Source organism: Balaenoptera borealis (assembly GCF_965194805.1).
Source record: "Balaenoptera borealis genome assembly, chromosome: 1".
Lineage (NCBI taxonomy): Eukaryota > Metazoa > Chordata > Mammalia > Artiodactyla > Balaenopteridae > Balaenoptera > Balaenoptera borealis.
The window spans coordinates 152,303,980-152,323,454 of NC_138860.1; the positions used below are offsets into that span (position 1 = coordinate 152,303,980).

At 37.0% G+C, this 19,475-nt stretch overlaps 1 protein-coding gene across 3 annotated transcripts in view; it reads left to right on the forward strand.

Annotated features, from left to right (window-relative positions):
• The window catches only part of FAF1 (Fas associated factor 1), a 481,277-nt gene that overhangs the window by 402,690 nt on the left and 59,112 nt on the right, over positions 1 to 19,475 (forward strand). For all 3 annotated transcript variants that reach the window (XM_082370942.1, XM_082370941.1, XM_082370943.1), the window contains 2 exons: positions 14,912 to 14,992; positions 16,058 to 16,135. In XM_082370942.1, coding sequence (XP_082227068.1) covers positions 14,912 to 14,992; positions 16,058 to 16,135 — 159 coding nt within the window. The remainder of the gene's footprint in view (positions 1 to 14,911; positions 14,993 to 16,057; positions 16,136 to 19,475) is intronic.

Genomic DNA, 19,475 nt, shown 5'->3' on the forward strand with positions numbered 1-19,475 from the left:
TGTAGAATACCTACTATGTGCCAGGCACTGTGCCCAGTCATCACATGAAGAGTCCCCTGAAAAGAAATTTGTCACCCTTGCAGATTATGTTACAGAAAGAAGATAGTCCTGGAATAATCTAGCACCCTACACAAGAGGATAATTTTCCTCAGTAGAGCTATTTTCTTATTCCCGTCCTGCCTATTATTATTTCTTTCAAGGCTTCTAGCTATGTTATAAATCTCAGAACCCAAATTAGGGTAGCAAGAGGGAAGTAAAACAAGAGCATTTAGCTTGCAAAGGCTTTTGGCCTTTTTTGAGGTCCATGACAGTTCCTGGAGCAGATACCTTAGCTCCCTTTCCCTTTCTTTCTTCTTTTATGTATAGTCACCTCTTTTCTTTCCTCCTTCCCTCAATATATCTGAGGATTATATAAGATAATAATGTAATTAGAAGAATGCCTGGCATATAGGAAACATTCACTGAATGTTAACTGCTATTATTATCTATCAAGTGCCAACTTGGTAGTGTTAACTTATGCTGGAAATTCAGAAATTAATAGAACAGTATTCCTGCCCTCAGTGCTCAGTCTACTCTGAGAGAGAAATATGTAAATATATGATTAAATAATACAGTGTGAATTGAACACAGAAGTGAAGCCATTCAGCCCAGAGTGAGGTACCTGTGAATGCCTAGACACTTAAGTTGAGCCTGAAAGATGAGTGTGATTTTGCCAAAAGAGGAGTGATGAAGAATTTCCCAGGCAAAGGATAAAGGATATGCAAAGGCATAGAAGCATGCAAAGCCTGGTCTGTTCAGGGAGCTGTGAGAGGGCTTGTATGGCTAGAGCATAGCGTATATGGAAGGGGGACGTGGGTAATGAAGGTGATAAAGTAATTGAGGGCACCTGTGCTAGGAAATTTAGACTTTATCCTGAAGGTGTGGGGAAATCATTGAAGGTTAGGAAAGAGGAGTGTTATGATGTGATTTTCACTTTAGAAAGGTAATAAGTCTGACACTATGCTTTTAACAATAGAAATTTGATAACAGCAGGATATAACTACAAAATCTCCATAAAAATAGCCCCACCCAAATCATTTGTCCCTTTCTTTTAGATGAAATTTAAAACACTTTTTAAAGTAGGACTAGTTTAACATATGTCTTTCCTTCAATACCTGGCCCAGTGATTACTCATAGTAGATGTTCAACAGAGTCATTGCCTAAAACTAAGCCAAGGCACCAAGTGGTGCAGAACAAAAAGTTCTATACCTAAGCCTCTAAGACAGATGATTTGTTCACATGTGTCTAGAGTTAGAAATCATTCCTCCACATTTCCTAGATACCTGGAAACCTGTCCAAGTATGTAATTCTCTTGCATTCTTACATTTAATCAAATTATTTTTATCTATGATATGAACTCCCTTTCAAGACCTCTTATTGTTAGCCCATGCAAAATTTGAAATATGCTGCCATGAGACCTTTGACTTTAAACCTTTCATACTGATGTCAGAGCTAGTTTATGGCTTCTGATTTTTTTGTATGTAATAAACAAATCAGTTACTCTTTCCATCTGACCTTTTACTGAAGCTCCCCCTAGACTTATGAACTTTAAAATCTCATTGGGGTTTTAGTCTCTACTTACTAAAAGGTAAAAATTAAAAAGGCTGAAACCAACATTTATAATGATTTTGAAGGGTCAGCAGATATTTTCTGTGAAGTGTCAGATAGTAAATATTTTCAACTTTGGAAGCCATATACTCTCTGTCACAACTATTCAACTATGTCATTGTAGCACAGAAGTAGCCATAGATAATTCATGAACAAATAGGCATGGCTATATTCCAGTAAGACTTTATTTACAAAAATAGGCTACAGGCCAGCTTTGGCCCAAAGACCACAGTTTGCTGACCTGTGATTGAAAGTAAGCCGCCTCCTCCTGTCTTATCTGTCTATCTTCAGGAAGGAATCCTGACTGGAGAAGTGGCTACAGAATGTAGTATTTAGATTTTATCAAAGACCATTACATCATCTCTGTTGCATTCGTACACACACACACACACACACACCAAAAAAATCTCCAGAGCATTTAGCTTGACTTTCCATGTAAAAAGATAGGTCCTGGTCCTAGTATTTAACTATTTTTCTGCAGCAGAGTGGATGAACTTTCCCCATTTATGGCTTTCCTGCAGGCAAAAATAACATCCCAACCACTTGTCACTTAAGCAATATACATTACTTTTAAGCAAAGCTTCTTTTTTTTTTTTTTTAAACCCAGATTTATAGAATTGCCATTACATGATGCTATCTTTTTTTTTTTTTTTTTTTTTTTTTTAATTTATGGCTGTGTTGGGTCTTCGTTTCTGTGCGAGGGCTTTCTCTAGTTGTGGCAAGCGGGGCCACTCTTCATCGCGGTGGGCGGGCCTCTCTCACTCTCGCGGCCTCTCTTGTTGTGGAGCACAGGCTCCAGACGCGCAGGCTCAGCAATTGTGGCTCACGGGCCTAGCTGCTCGGCGGCATGTGGGATCTTCCCAGACCAGGGCTCAAACCCGTGTCTCCTGCATTAGCAGGCAGATTCTCAACCACTGTGCCACCAGGGAAGCCCTAAGCAAAGCTTCTTAAGCAGTGCTTTTCTAAATTAAATGTGCATAGGAATCACCTGGAGAATTTATTAAAATACATATTCTGATTCAGTCAGTCTCGGGTGGAGCCTAAGATTCTACATGTATGACAAGCTTCCAGTTGATTTCAGTGTTGCTTGTTCTTGGACCACACTTTTGTTAGCAAGGTTCTAAGTACTATTTCTGTTATTACAACGCAGTCATCCAAGGTCTTACCACTGGATCCACAGAATCAAGAGCTGGTCTTCTTCAGGTGACGTGGCATTCAAAGCTGTGTTTGACTATGATGACTTCAGACAATTTATTTGTTTATTCAGTTTGGTAGTTTCTATAGAACTAGAGGTTACCATTTGAAGTGGTCCTTGGCTGCTTATTCTTATCTTTCATCCATACTGGAAAATTTGAAAACATTATCTCTTTGAGTATTGCCCCATTCTTTATATGCCCTTCCAGGGTTCCTAGCAGATGCATATTAGGCACTCTGATTATATCCTCTATGTCCTCTTAACTTCTCTATCATATCTTATTTCTCTGTGTCTCTCCATGTTGCAGTTTAGGTAATTTCTTCAGATTACTTCCACTTTATTAATTCTCTCTTCACCTGTGTCCAAGCTGCTGTTTAATCCATGCATTAATTTTTTCAGTATTATTAATCACTTATTTTCTAAAGCTATGTTGAAGTATAATTGTATAAACTGTACCTATATAAACTGTCCAATTTTAAACAGTTTTGACATACATATACACTAATAAAATCTTTACCACAATCAGAATAGTGAACATATCCATCACTCTCAAAAGTTTCCTCATGAACCTTGTAATCCCTTCCTTCTGCCTCTACCTCCCAACCATTCAAGTCCCATGCACCCACTGATCTTTCTGTCACTACAGATTTATTTGCATTTTCTCAAGTTTTATGAAAAATTGAATCATACAGTATATACTCTTTAGTCTGACTTCTTTCACTCAGCATAATTATTTTGAGGTTAATCCATGCTGTTGCATGTATCAATAATTCATTCCTTTTAATTGCTGAGTAGTACTCTGTTGTGTGGACATACAGCAATTTTACAATTTTTTTTTGATTCTAGTAATATTTTTTTAATAGAAGCAGAATTCACATAGCATACAGTTAATTATTACAATGTGCATTATTCGGTGACATTCTGTGTATTCACAATGTTGTGCAGCCAGCATCTAGCAATGTTAGCAATGCTACCTTTAAGAATAATTTAACATTTGCATTACAATTTTTTGCGTAAGTGCCTTTTTAAAAGCAAGTTAAAGAAAATACAGCAGATAGCTCAAATTACTCAATATTGTTCTTTCAGATTAGCTCATCTCTCTCTCTCTCTCTCTCTCTCTCACACACACACACACATGCATACACACACACACACAAGAATGCTTGAATATTCCACTATACTGAAATGCAATATTCCAACTGACCCCAATGCTTCATTCATTGTTAGCTATCCTGGATCCTAAAACAGGATGCCAACATATAGAACAAGTCTAGTCTCCAATCCATTGTGCAATATGATGACTATAAAATTTGTGCATGCAAGGGAACTGCCTCAGCTTAGTACTCATCAGTCACTGAAACGAATACTGCAAATTTTACTTGATTCATTCTAAATACTGATGTGCCCCCTAGTCCTCAGTGGAAAGATTGTCAGTCTGCACTTTGATGCAGCCCTGTATGTGACCACCACCATCATCATCATTTTCATTTAGTAAAATGAAGCAGATAAAGCTAAGAATGGGTAGTTTCAATTCTCACCATATTGTATCTTCTCTTTATCTCCTCTGTCTTCCCTGTTTTGAGAGTGAAGCTGGGTGGTCTCATTTAACCCTGCATTTATTTCAGTGCTGTCTTGGGTCTTGAGAGGAGCCCACTTTGTATTGGTTGCCTTCAGTAACGGAACTTAAATCACTCACTTCTGAGCATACCTCTTCTTTTGAGTCTCTGAGATTTGGTCTTCATTAGAGAACTCAGGTCTCCAAACCTACTAATCATTACCTTAAAATTTACATAAAAGTCCCTGGTAAATGGCTTACTACGCTCATTCTCTGAAATCCTATGAAGGGGAATTGTTATATTATGCTATGAACAAGGAATGGTTTGACAAAGCCCCTACTGCTGCTTTCAATAGTGTTTGTATTTTTTCACGTTTTGAAAAATCTGTTCACTTATTCATGAACATAATTGGAATATTTCCTAGTTTGGGGCTATTACAAATAAAGCTTCTATGAACATTCATACACAAGTTTTTATATAGGCATATGCTCTCATGTGTCTTGGGTAACTACTTAGGACTGGAATGACTGGATCATATGGTAGGTATATGCTTAATTTTTTAAGAAACTGCCTAAATGTTTTCCAAAGTGGTTGTACCATTTTACTTTTCCACCAGCAGTGTGTAAGACTGCCAGTGGCTCCACTTTGTATGTCAACACTCAGTATGGTTAGTCTTTTTTAATTTTAGACATTCTAATAGGTTTATAGTGGTGCCTCATTGTGGTTTTAGTTTGCATTTTCCTAATAACTAATGAGATAAAGCATCTTTTCATGTGCTTACTATCCATATCTTTTATTTTCAATATTTATTTATTTATTTATTTATTTATTATTCATTTATTTTGGCTGCGCCTGGTCCTAGTTGCGGCATGTGGACTCTTAGTTGCGGCATGCAGACTTCTTAGTTCCGTCTGCGGACTTCTTAGTTGCAGCATGCATGTGGGATCTAGTTCCCCCACCAGGGATCAAACCCAGGCCCCCTGTATTGGGAGTGCAGAGTCTTACCCACTGGACCACCAGGGAAGTCCCACCATATCTTTTTTGATGAAGTGTTTTCAAATCTTTTGCCCATTTTTAAAATTGAGTTCTCTATTGTTTTTATATCTAAGAGTTTTTTAATACAGTCTAGATACAAATCCTTTATTTGATAAGTAATTTGCAGAGATTTTTCGTCCAGTTTTTGGCTTAATTTTCATTATCATTTTCAGCTGTCTTTAGTAGTGCAGAAGATTTTAATTTTGATGAAGTCCAAGTTAGATTTTTTTCCTTTTTTATGTTTTTGCATCATATCTAAGAAATATTGACCTAACCCAAGGTCACTGTTTTCTCCTATGTTTCTTCTAAAAGCATTATACCTTTAGATATTATGCTTAGGTCTATGATCCATTTGAGTTAAATTTTATGTATAGTATAAAGTAGGATTGAAGGTATTTTTGTTTTGTTTTGTTTTGTTTTTTTTCCGGGAGGTAAAGGGAGATAACGGATATTCAGTAGTTCCAGCACTATTTGCTGAATTGCTTTTGCATCTTTGTCAAAAATCAGCTGATTGTATATGCGTAGGTATATATCTAGACTTCATTCTATTCCATTGTTCTTTTCTGTGTCTTACACTAATACCACATACAATTACTTTAGCTTTATAATGAATCTTGAGATCAAGTAGTGTAAGTCCTCTGAAGTTCTTCTTTTCATAGTTGTTTTGGCTATTCTAGGTCCTGTCCATTTCCATGTGAATTTTATAATCAGTTTGTGAATTTCTAAGAAAAATAATACTGCTGGTATTTTTATTAGAATTGCATTGAATCTAATTTAGAGAAAATCGACATATAAAAATTGACTCTTTTAATCTATGAAAAGGATATATATATGTCATGTTTATTTAGGTCTTCTTTAATTTCTCTCAGGTCTTCTTTAATTTCTCTCAGTAATGTTTTAGAAATTTTCAGTGTACATCTTTTTTCAAATTTACTCCCAAGTATTTCATATATTTTATGCTATATTGTAACTGGCATCTTAAAAATTATAAGTTCTGGGACTTCCCTGGTGGTCCAGTGGTAAAGAATCCACCTTCCAATGCAGGGGACGCTGGTTCAATCCCTGGTCAGGGACCTAAGATCCCACATGCTGCAGGGCAACTAAGCCCACACACCACAACTACAGAGCTCATGCGCCTCAACTAGAGAGCCTGCGTGCCACAAACTACAGAGCCCACGCACTCTGGAACCCACACACCACAGCTACAGAGCCCACATGCCCTGGAGCCTGCGTGCCACAGCTAGAGAAGAGAAAACACACACCACAACTAGAGAGAAGCCCGTGCACCACAATGGAGAGCCCGCGCTGCAATGAAAGATCCCACATGCCTCCACAAAGATCCCGCGTGCTGCAACCAGACGCAGCCAATAAATAAATAAACAAATAAGTAAATAATAGCTTTTAAAAATAATTATAGGGCTTCCCTGGTGGCGCGGTGGTTGGGAGTCTGCCTGCCAATGCAGGGGACACGGGTTCGAGCCGTGGTCTGGGAGAATCCCACATGCCACGGAGCGGCTGGGCCCGTGCGCCACAACTACTGAGCCTGCGCATCTGGAGCCTGTGCTCCGCAGCAAGAGAGGCCACGATAGCGAGAGGCCCGCGCACCGGGATGAGGGGTGGCCCCCGCTTGCCGCAACTAGAGAAAGCCCTTGCACAGAAACGAAGACCCAACACAGCCAAAATTAAATAAATAAATAAATAAATTTTAAAATAATTATAAGTTCTGATTATTTGTTAGTGTATAGAAATACAGTTGCTTATTGTATATCAATTTTATATCCTGCAACCTTACCAAAATCACCTATTAGTTCTAATAGTTTTTTGGTAGAATCCATAGGATTTTCCAGATCCCTAATCATTTTATCTGAGTAAAGAGAGTTTTTCTTCTTCCTTTTCATTCTTGATGTCTTTTATTTTCTTTTTCTTGCCTTGGATTTGAAAATCAGTCATTGTGATTCACCATTCAGTCATCTCAATGGATGCAGAAAAATCATTAAACAAAAGTTAATCCATTCCTGATAGAAACTTTCAGTAAAATAGGAATAGAGTACAACATGATAAAGGGCATCTATTTAAAAACCTACAAGCCAATATTTTGCTTACTGGTGAAAGACTGAATGTTTTCCTACTAAGATCAGGAAAGAGGCAGGGATGCCTGTTCACATCACTTCTATTCCAGATAATGTGAAATTCTTTCAATATAAATACTTAGAGATAGTAGATAAAATATAGCAAAAATGTTAAAAGTATTACTCAGCATGTGAGAAAGAAAGAACAAAGAAGAATTCCTAGGTACCAGAAATAAAGAGGAAATTAAAAATCAGCCCTGTAAATGGTGAAGTAACACGGAACCTGACTGGAGATTCTAGCCGGTCTAATAAGCAATAAGTCTCCATTCCCCCCTCCCCTCTAAGGTACCTTCTGTCTCTCTGAATCTGCCTATTCTGGCTACCTCATGTAAGTGGAAACATATAATATTTGTCTTTTTGTGTCTGACTTCTTTACTTAGCATAATGTCTTTTAAGGCTTACCTGTGTTATAGTATGTATCAGAACTTTGTTCCTTCTTATGGCTGGATTCCATCGTATGTATATACCACATTTTGTTTATCTGTTCGTCCATTGATGAGTATTTGGCTTGTTTCCACCTTGTGGCTATTGTGATTAATGCTGCTATGAACATGTATTTATTGACCATTTATATATCTTCTTTAGAGAAGCATCTATTCAAGGCCTTTTCTCATTTTTGGATTGGATTGTTTTTTCTTTATGTTGTTGTTGAGTTGTAGAAATTCTGGATATTAAACTCTTACCAGATATATGATTTTGCAAATATTTTCCATTCCGTGGATTGTCTTTTCACTCTCTTGGTTATGTCCTTTGATACACAAAATTTTTTAATTTTGATGAAACCTAACTTATCTATTTTTACTTTTTAATGCCTGTGCTTTGTATCATACTAAAGAAATCATTGCCTAATCCAAAGTCATGAAGATTTTTACCTATGTTTTCTTCTAAGAGTTTTATAGTTTTAACTCTTTAATTTTAGATCTTTTATTCATTTTCAGTTGCTGTTTTTGTATATGGTGTAAAGTGAGGATCCAACCTCGTTCTTTTCCATCTGGATATCCAGCTTTCCCAGCACCATTTGTTGAAAAAACTCCCCTTTCTCCACTGAATGGTCTTGGCAACCTTGTTGAAAATAAATTTACTGTATATATGAGAGTTTATTTCTGGGCTCTCTGTTCTATTGCACTGGTTTAGGTATATATCCTTATGCCAGTGCCACAATGTTTTGATTACTGTAACTTTGTAGTAAGTTTTGAAAATGTGAGTCCTCCAACTTTGTTCTCCTTTTTCAAGATTTTTTTTTACTATTTATGGTCCCTGAGTTTCCATGAATTTAGAATGGATTTTTTATTTCTATAAAAAATGCCATTGAGATACACTCAATTGTTTCTTAAAGAGATTTAAATAGTAAGGGGGAAAATGTCTATTAATTTACCCATGAAGTTCCCATTTTCAGTTCTCCTCATTCCTTTGGGTAGATCCAGATTTCTGACTGGTATTATTTTCCTTCTCCTTAAAGGACTTCCTTTAACTTTTACTGTAGTACACATGCTGGTAGTTAATTCAGCTTTTGTATATTTGAAAAAGTCTATTTCACCTTCAATTTTGAAGATATTTTTACTGGGTATAGAAAGAATTCTAAGTTCACAAGTTTTTTTGTTTTTTTTCTTTTTGCTTTTTCTTTCAGTGCTTTAAAGAGGTTGCTCCACTGTCTTTCTCATTTGCACTGTTTTGGATGAGAAGTCTGATTGCATTCTCATTTTGTTTCCCTGTACCTATTATGTCTTTTCTTTTGTCTGATTGATTTTAACATTTTTCATTTTAATATTAATTTTATGCAATTTGGTTATGATGTGCCTTGGTGTAGCTTTCTTCATGTGTATTTTGCCTGATGTTCATTTACATTCTTGGGTCTGTGGCTTTATAGCTTTCATCAAATTCAAAAAATTGTTGGCCATTATTTCTTTTTTTTTTTTTTTTTTAAAGTCATAAGCAAATGGCTGTATTTTCTTTTCTTTTTTTTTTTTAATTTATTTATTTATTTATTTTTGGCTGTGTTAGGTCTTCGTTTCTGTTTGAGGGCTTTCTCTAGTTGTGGCGAGCGGGGGCCACTCTTCATCGCGGTGCACGGGCCTCTCACTGTCGTGGCCTCTCTTGTTGCGGAGCACAGGCTCCAGACGCGCAGGCTCAGTAGTTGTGGCTCACGGGCCTAGTTGCTCCGCGGCATGTGGGATCTTCCCAGACCAGGGCTTGAACCCGTGTCCCCTGCATTGGCAGGCAGATTCTCAACCACTGCGCCACCAGGGAAGCCCCAGCCATTATTTCTTAAAATAATTTTTCTCCCACTCTTCCCTGTGCTCTATTTCCAGACTCCAATTATACTTACATTAGGTTGCCAAAAGTTATCCCACAGATAACTTTTCCAGCTTCCTACCTTGCTTGCGTCCAAAATGAAATCTTCTGGTTCCAACTGGGCTTCTAGGTTACCAAGATGGATAATCTGCCTGTCAGGTTCCATATTACCTCACCATTTACAGTGCTGATTTTTAATTTCCTCTTTATTTCTGTTACCTAGGAATTTTTCTTTGTTCTTTCTTTCTCACATGCTGAGTAATACTTTTTAACATTTTTGCTATATTTTATCTAGAGATATCTAAGTATTTATATTGAAAGAATTTCACATTATCTTGGTCCATATCTCCTTAGCGACAGACCAGGACCATTTCCCTGTTTTCAAGGTCCTGCTTATTAAGGCAAAGAACAGTGTGTGCATTCTAACCCAGGCATTCAGAAGAACAAAAAATACCATATGTATATATGTATGTGTATATTTGTGTATGCAATTGGTTATTATTTGAAACAAGCCTAACCACTATAGTTTGCTTCAATTTGATAATGTGAAACTTTGCATTAGCCCTTTGAGAATTAACTGATGATTACTAATTTTAAATGCTACTGAGGAGTAACAAGTTACACTTAAATCCCATTTCTGGTTAAATTCCTCATTTAGGAACCATTTGATAGCTCATAAGATGTTTTCATTATTTTTAATGGACATTATTTTTAATGGGTTGTAGAGAAATCTAATTCAATGGCCGTTGTTTCAGAGATGTAAAACTATACTGAGCAACCCAGAGTGCCACAGTGGAAAAGAAGCACAGGCTTTCGGGAGAGAAAGACTAGGTTTGAATACTAATTCCAGCACTTCTTAACAAGTCATTATACTACTCAGAATAGGAAAAATGCACTTAAATAAAAAATTATTAGTCTGAAGGATACTTAGGGGTTCCAGAACTTCAGGTATAAAACTTGAGCACTGATAATTCCACTCATTCATTTACCGAATATGTATTGAGTGCTTACCATATGTAAGATGGTGGCCTAGATGCTATAAGAAATATAGAGTTTCCCTTTGGGAACTTACAGCTCTGGTAGGGAGTAGTGAGACAAGTATACAGATGAGTGTAGCATAAAGCAGCATGGGAGCAGTAACAAGTATGCTACAGATGAAAGGCTCCAGTGGAGGTTATCACTTCGTTCTGAGCAATCCAGCTTCTCACTGTACTATAACAAGGAGTGTTTTCATACCAAGTAGCCCAAGCCGTAGCCCAGGCAGCACCTGAAAACTATTCCTGAACCTGCTCATCCAGCTGTTCTACCTCCACACAATCAACAAAGTATTTCTAATCACTTTGATGTGTCCTCTAAGATGCAGCAGGGGGAACCTCTGCAAGGACAGTATTTGTAGGACACAGGAGAAGTTCCAAGAGGCACATCTACAGTTTATGAGAACAAATTTATACATGCACTGTTAACCACAGCACCTGGAATTTTCTTAAAAGTCTAATTATACAGAATAATATGAGGGAAAGGCTAAGCAAAGTTCTCTAAATCCCCAAATTAGAAATGACTGTGAATAGGACAGTTGGAGAGGCAGTTATAAAAACTACAAGACAGAAAAGAAGAAATAATAGCCATTCACAAGCAACTACCAAACACGCAAGAAGCTATGACCATGATGAGTTTAGGAAAATTCATCCTGAGCCACACTTCTGTCTGTGACGGTCAGGGAGAGCTGTGGATAAGGGAAAGAGCAATTAGATTGCCAGGAGAGAGGAGAGGAAAATGTCGGAGATCTGGATTCACATCTCAGTTCTGCCACTGACTTAATGGTCTTTTGTAAATTATTTACCCTCATATGATTTCAGTTTCTCCATTTGTATACTGGCTTTGTTGGACATGTTGATCTCTTATATTTCTAAAAGTATATGAAGGGCTTCCCTGGTGGCGCAGTGGTTGAGAATCTGCCTGCCAATGCAGGGGACACGGGTTCGAGCCCTGGTCTGGGAAGATCCCACATGCCGCGGAGCGACTAGGCCCGTGAGCCGCAACTACTGAGCCTGCGCGTCTGGAGCCTGTGCTCCGCAACAAGAGAGGCCGCGATAGTGAGAGGCCCGCGCTCCGCGATGAAGAGTGGCCCCCGCTTGCCACAACTAGAGAAAGCCCTTGCACAGAAACGAAGACCCAACACAGCCAAAAATAAATAAACAAATAAATAAATTAAAAAAAAATAAAAGTATATGAAAAGCTGGTAGGATTTTGAGTGATAGAGCCATTAGAACAAGAAGTTTTCCAGATGGAGACAGCGACATTATTTAAGGAACAAAAGGAAAGTAATGCAAAACTTGAATACTGAACTCTTCACAATAAAATCAGTAGACTCCATAAAATAATGATGAAGGTGGTCCAAGCATGATTATCTATGTCTTACTCTAGTAAACTGTGCCCTGCCTCTATAACCCCACTACTAGTGTGATGCCTAAAGTAAAATTGGTGCTTAATGAATATTTGTGAGAAGGAAAGGAGGGAAGAGAAATAAAAGAGACAGACGTGGGGAGGGAAGGAAGGAAGTTAGCTGGTTCAAGAAGTCCTCTCACAACAGGTGCCACATTTTGTGGCAGGGATCCCTGTATTTAATGGCCTTTCATATCTGGAACAGTCTGTTTTAAAACAGAGCTGTTTACTTAGAATGCTTTTATTACAAACTGTATTTGTGCTTAGAGAGGGCTTCCAGCTGTGGTAGCTTTTAGAAGGTCCCTTTGTGTGTGTACATAGTGTCATAACGGGTCATTTCTGCCTAACCAGTCAATTTCATTGACTCAGATGGGGCCACTTTATGAATGAGCTATATCATTTTCCTCCTTAATTTTTACTCTAGACAATAAATGTTTTATGCCTGGAAAGATGGTTCATTTATTCAACAGATGCTTAGTAAATACCTCCCAAAAGCTAAGCATTGTGTGAAACACTTGGAATACAGAGGTATGTAATATAGACAAGGTCCTTGCCTTTATGGTGCTTACAGTGTCATGGGGGACTCTCACATTAAATAAATAATCATATGATAATTGATACAACTGTGATAAATGTTTTAAAGGGAAAGGACAGAATGTTACAAGACAAATCCAAACTAATTTGAAAAGGTGGAGTCAGGAAAGTATGTTACAGTTAAAACCCTAAACATCTTAAATATTTCCCTACTTGAAATGTAAAAAGATAAGATTACTCCCATAGGTTGCTGATAATATTAGGAATATCTAAATTTGGAAAGATAGGGTTGTTCAGAGAGGCACAGATTCCTTAGAAATTCAATTCTTTAATTTAATAAATGACTGAAAAGGGAGACAGTGTTTACCCAAGAACACACAGCTTGCTACTAGCAGGGCTAGGAGTTGAACACAGGTCTTCTAATCTCCTCATTACCTCTCCTTGGTGACATAAAATAATGAAGACATTATACATCAACTATAGATCAGCCATGGCCAAATGAACTATCAAGTGTCCAGTCTGTACAAGCTTGTATATTGAGTGGGCTAAGGTGTTTACATAGTAAATGCAAATGCAAATATAAACAAAAACATACAGAATATGTCCTATTAGGCTGATTGTATCTGGTTATAGTAAAACTGTAGTATATAGACCAAAGTAGGAAATACCCAGTTGGAATCAGTGAAAATATCTTTAAAGGAATATGCTTCTGTTTCTTTAAAATAAAAATACTAATGGCTAAGTACGTCTCCAAGTAGGAGTTTTTAAAACCTGTTTTTAGTCATGTGTAATATTACATGACACGTAAATTGTCCTGACTACTTTGCAGCCTAAGTGGTCTCTCAGGTTAAACATTGTTCCTGATATTTTGTCCCAACATATAATTTCTCTGGCATACTCTTTTATCACAGATGGTATAGCAGTTAGCTTCAGGCCAGCAACATGTAATTTTTCCTAATTTTTTATTTGAAAGATTAGGAATCAATGAAATGCTACTATTTATACCAGAGATTGTGGACTTAATGGAATCATTGAAACCAAAAGGAGTATGAGGCTTCAGGGAGAAGGCCAGCTTGAATAGATATCAGAGGGAGTACCTAAGACAGTGCTGAGCATATACTCAGCCTGAGCAAGCATATATTGAACTGAGGAGACAAAAAGAAAGAATTAAGTTAAACCATATGAAATTTCCATTTTTATAGGTCAAAACCAGTCAAATATCGGTAACTTATGTATGATTCAGCCTATTGTGCAAAATGACCAGAAAGGGAACCTGTACTCTAATGTCAACAGGTGTGGATATTTATTAAATTTAAGGACATGTATATTGGCTATACTCCAGAATTTAACAAATAAGAAATTCTGGTTATTGAATTAACTTTTAATTTTATATGAAGTCACAATTTAAATGTAGACAGATGGCATAATCACTTCAGACACTAAAAATATTCTAAAAGATCTTCAACTTAGATAACTTTTACTTTATCCACACTTCATGAGTGTGAATGTTGTGGGGAAATACTTATTTGATAACCAAGCTTTAGTGGTGTGATGTGGACTAAAGTTAAGCAGGGTATTTTGCTTTCAGCCTCTTTCTGTGCTGACCAGATTACTTCCTAGTCCTTTACTCTCTCCCAGCCCTTAGTCCCAATGCTGATAATCTCCAAGTTTATCTTAGAAAAATCAGGAGTAAAGGAGAAGGGAACTAATCAGTGAAAATGAACTAAATGTCAGGTACTTTGCTAGATAGTTTATATATCATTGCGTTGAATTCTCACAACCCTATGAGACAAATGTTATTTCTTTTTTACAGTTGAGGAAACTGAGGCCTAAAGAGATTAAATAACTTGCCCAAGGTCACACAATTTGTAAGTGGTAGCCTAGGCTTCAAACATTCTTATTTTCACTATCTACTGTGCTACTCAACTTAATTATTTGTTAGCTTATTTACACTGTACACTTTAAAAGTGCCTTTTTAAATTATAATAAATTTACACAGGAGTAAGACAAGGGGATTTTTTTTTTTTCTTTAAAAACAGTAATGTGGTAAAATGCATTTGAATATTTTCCTTTCTTTTAAGGATGAACGAGAAGCCAGAGAAAATGTGAAGAGAGAACAAGACGAGGCCTATCGCCTTTCACTTGAGGCTGACAGAGCAAAGGTAGGTTTGGTCAGGGGACTTCTGGGATAAAGAACTCAATCCTAAATAGTCTTTCATTATTTAAATGCCAGCCCTTTAATCATTTTGAAACCTAAGAGAGTTGGGTTTGCCGTGGAGAAAGCTAGTTTCAATTAACAGAAAGAATATAATTCTATCTCTGGTTCTTAAAGCATGGTTCATTTTGACAAGATAAATTTTTTTAAGAATCATGAAAAGTGAAAGCAAAAATGGGCCTAATGTTTACTTCATTTGTTTTTAATCAGTCTATGGTAAAATCTAGCAATGTTTAAAAAGCTCTTCAGGTGATTTTTAATGTGCAGTCAGGGTTGAGAACCACTGACTTATTTAATGCTTCTTGAGCACCTGCTCCTGTACTGGGCACTGAAGGAAAGGAAAATGAATAAGCCACTCTTTCTGCCTTCAAAAGAAGGCTCACATTGTGCTGCAGAGTAGATTCAGTCAAGAGCACAGATAGCTGGAGCACTTAGGCAAGGATCCTAAATGTTGTAAGGGAAGCACTGAGTTCTGTGAGAGTTCAATGAACAGGATTTTCAGTAGAAAGTTTTTTCCAGCTTTTTTGGAGAGCCAAGAAATGGGAATGTACTAGGGAGGGTTTCATAGGAGAGATTGTATGTTTGAACTGGATAGAGAAAGGGAGGTAGGAGAGGAAATAATGTATGCTAGCAGCAAGGGGCCAGAAAGCATGGGTTCAAGATAGAGGCTGATGTGAATAGAGTTTGATATTTGGGTACAGGGGAGGTGGCAGAAAAGACCAGAAAGGAAGACCAGAGAAAGGTCTGAAGGATCTTGAATGCTACACTACCCAGAGCTACCTAAATGTTTGAATAGGAACCCACCATGATCGTAGAGATATGCTTTGTTGTTGCTTTTATTTCCATCTTTGTTCCAGAGAGAAACACTTTCATTACCACAGTGTACCTCTGGGCCATGCTGAAAATGAACTTTTCTTCTTTTCTTTTTCTTTCTCTTTTTATTTCTTTTCTTTTTTTAAAAAAGTAGGCCAGTGTTTATTAAGTGTTGGATTCCTTTCTCTTTTATCAACAGAGGGAAGCTCATGAGAGAGAGATGGCAGAACAGTTTCGTTTGGAACAGATTCGCAAAGAACAAGAAGAGGAGCGTGAGGTAGAGCATAATTTTTAGAAAAGTTGTTCAAATGCTAGGTCTATTTCCATTGCATTTGATTCTAAGGATGTTAATATTTCCTACAACTTACTTCTTTCCACTTTTCCCAGATTCATTTTAGTATGGAAGACTAATTTTCTTTAGAAGAATCATTCCCGATCTGTTGTGTTGAACTCTTAGAAAATTTGACCTTGTACTAGATTCATGGTTTTCTATTCTTTTCAATTCCTCTCCCCTTCCTTGCCTGACAAATACTCCCATCCTTCCTAAATATTGTCTCACCCAAAAAACACAAAGACTGTATTTTCTCCCCTTTTCCCAGGCTTTACTTTACCCACCAAAAGACACTGGGAGTTACTTCTGCAACATCTTGCACTGGGCCCCTATATGTGAGAAATCCATTTAGCTTGGCTGATTTTTTTCCGCCCTGAGTTCATGTCATGTCTGTGACAATATAGAGAATTTTTTCATTCACTCATTTGGCAAATATTTTTTTGACTACTTAGTGTGTGCCCAAAATCTGTTAGGAAGTAGGGATACAGATGTGGGTCCTCTACTCCAGGAGTTCATAGTCTTGTAAAAACAGAATTACATACTATATGTAAAAGTTATTATAGAGATTTACCTAAAGTGCAGTGGGAAAAAAGAGAAGGGGTGTCAAATGACTTCCTAGGATGACTCACAAAAAAGGGCTTTTAGAACTTTCTTCTAGACATGGGATTAATGGCAAGATTCACTTATAAAAAGAGGAAGCCATCTAACAAGTGATAGAAAGACCTGGAGGGCCCTAACTTGGGCTGATGAAAACTCCATTAGTCATCACTCTTGGTCAGAGGATGCCACCTCGTAACTTATTCAACAAATTTTTTTAATTAAAGTATAGTTGGTTTACAATGTTGTGCTAGTTTCAGGTGTACAGCAAAGTGATTCAGATATATATATATAGATAAAGATATAGATATAGATATATAGATATAGATATATAGATATTCTTTTTCAAATTCTATTCCATTATAGGTATTCACAAGGCATTGAATATACTTCCCTGTGCTATACAGTAAATCCTTGTTGTTTATTTTATACACAGTAGGGTATATCTGTTAATCCCATACTCCTAATTTATCCCTCCCCACCTCTAACCCCCTTTGGTAACCATAATATTTGTCTTTCTTGGTCTGACTTACTTCACTTAGTATGATCATCTTTAGGTCTATCCATGTTGCTGCAAATGGCAATATTTCATTCTTTTTTATGGCTGAGTAATATTCCATTGTATATATATAGCACATATTTTTTATCCATTCATCTATTGATGGACACTTAGGTAGCTTCCGTGACTTGGCTGTTGTAAATAGTGCTGCTATGAGCATTGGGGTGCATGTATCTTTTCAAATTAGAGTTTTCGTCTTTTCCAGATATATGCCCAGGAGTAGGATTGCTGGATCATATGGTAGTTCTAGTTTTAGTTTTTTAAGAAACCTCCATACTGTTCTCCATAACGGCTGCACCAATTTACATTTCCACCAACAGTGTAGGAGAGTTCCCTTTTCTCTACACCCTCTCCAGCATCAGCAAATGATTTTTGAGCAAGAACTATGCTAGGCACTGAAAGAGAAACAAAGGATAGTAAGACATTTTCTGCCTGCAAGGAGAGATTACATCTTGTAGGGAAGATACAACATGTCTACAAGTAACAGCAAATCAAGGAAAAACATGCTAAATAACATAAGAGAAATAAAAGCAAAATAATTAGAGTTCAGGGGCAAAATAAAAACCTTTCACAGCTTTTGGAATCAGTCAACACTACAGAAGAACTGATATTTGAACCAGGTCTTGAGAGATGTGTAAAACTGCATTTAATATAACATCTTGTATTTATTATTTAATACAAATAAATTATAAACTATATTAAATATATGTCATTTACATCATATTAATCTACTATCTGCCTAGTTTTAAATACCTATTTTTTGCATTTCAATGACCAACTACATTTGGGGTTACCTAGAAATTGAAGATAATAGTTACTGGAAGCTTAATCAGTGATATTAATACAATAAATGCATTTTTCTAATCAATTCTGACACTAAAAAATAAGAATTCCCAATGAGCATTCATTTCTATAAATATGGTAACATCACCATGAAATTCTTAAACCTGTGAAATTTTTAATTGACTAATACTTCTAAAAATGCAGTTAGTAAGTAGTATGACCAAATCACAGATCACCAGGATTTCTAGCAGGATTTGAAGGCAGTGGAGATGAAGAGCATTTCAGGAAAAGACCTGTCAGTGTCATTTGCCTGCTCTTAATATGCCTTCTCTTCTCAAATCTCTCTTCCAGAAAGTACATCTGTCACATTTCCTTCTCAGCAGTAACTGATATTTGAGCCAGGTCTTGAGAGATGTCTTGACAGATGTGCAAGACACTGTTTGGAAATCAGAGTTTATTCATGTTCAAACACTTATCAAGTGCCTATCACACAAGTACAAAATACTATGCCTGACAAACTCTAGTATCTGTCCATGCTGAGGACTCTTAGTAATGGAAGGTAGAAAATATTTTGTTGAACATCTTCTGTGTATCAACTACTCTGCTACCTGCTTTAGCTATGCTTACTCATTGACCATTAAAACAAGCTACAAGGGAAGAGATTTCTCTTTTTTTTTTTTTAATTATTTTTATTTAGTTATTTTTGGCTGTGTTGGGTCTTCGTTGCTGTGCATGGGCTTTCTCTAGTTGCGGCAGGCAGGGGCTACTCTTCATTGCAGTGCGCGGGCTTCTCATTGCAGTGGCTTCTCTTGTTGTGGAGCACAGGCTCTAGGTGTGCAGGCTCAGTAGTTGTGGCTCATGGGCTATAGAGCGCAGGCTCAGTAGTTGTGGCACACGGGCTTAGTTGCTCCGTGGCATGTGGGATCTTCCTGGACCAGTGCTCGAACCTGTGTCCCCTGCATTGGCAGGCAGATTCTTAACCATTGTGCCACCAGGGAAGTCCAGGAATTTCTCTTTACAAGTGAGAAAACTGAAGCTCATTGAGAAGTCACACATGAAAATGGGAACAGCTGAAATCCTCACCTAGGTCTTTATGCCTACATACCAAGCTCATGCTCTTTTGCTTATTCCATCCCCAAACAAGGCCATATACCATTGTATGTGACTATAGGAATCATGTATGCAGAGTTTCACAAAAGTTTAGATGAGAGATTTGTCACTATACTTTTAAGCTGTTTCAAGAAATATAGTTTTAAAAATTAGGACTTTCACTCTCTTATGCTCTATTTCACAAATGTTCTCTCTCTTTCTCTTAATAGTATATCTTCAACATATACTTGCTAAATG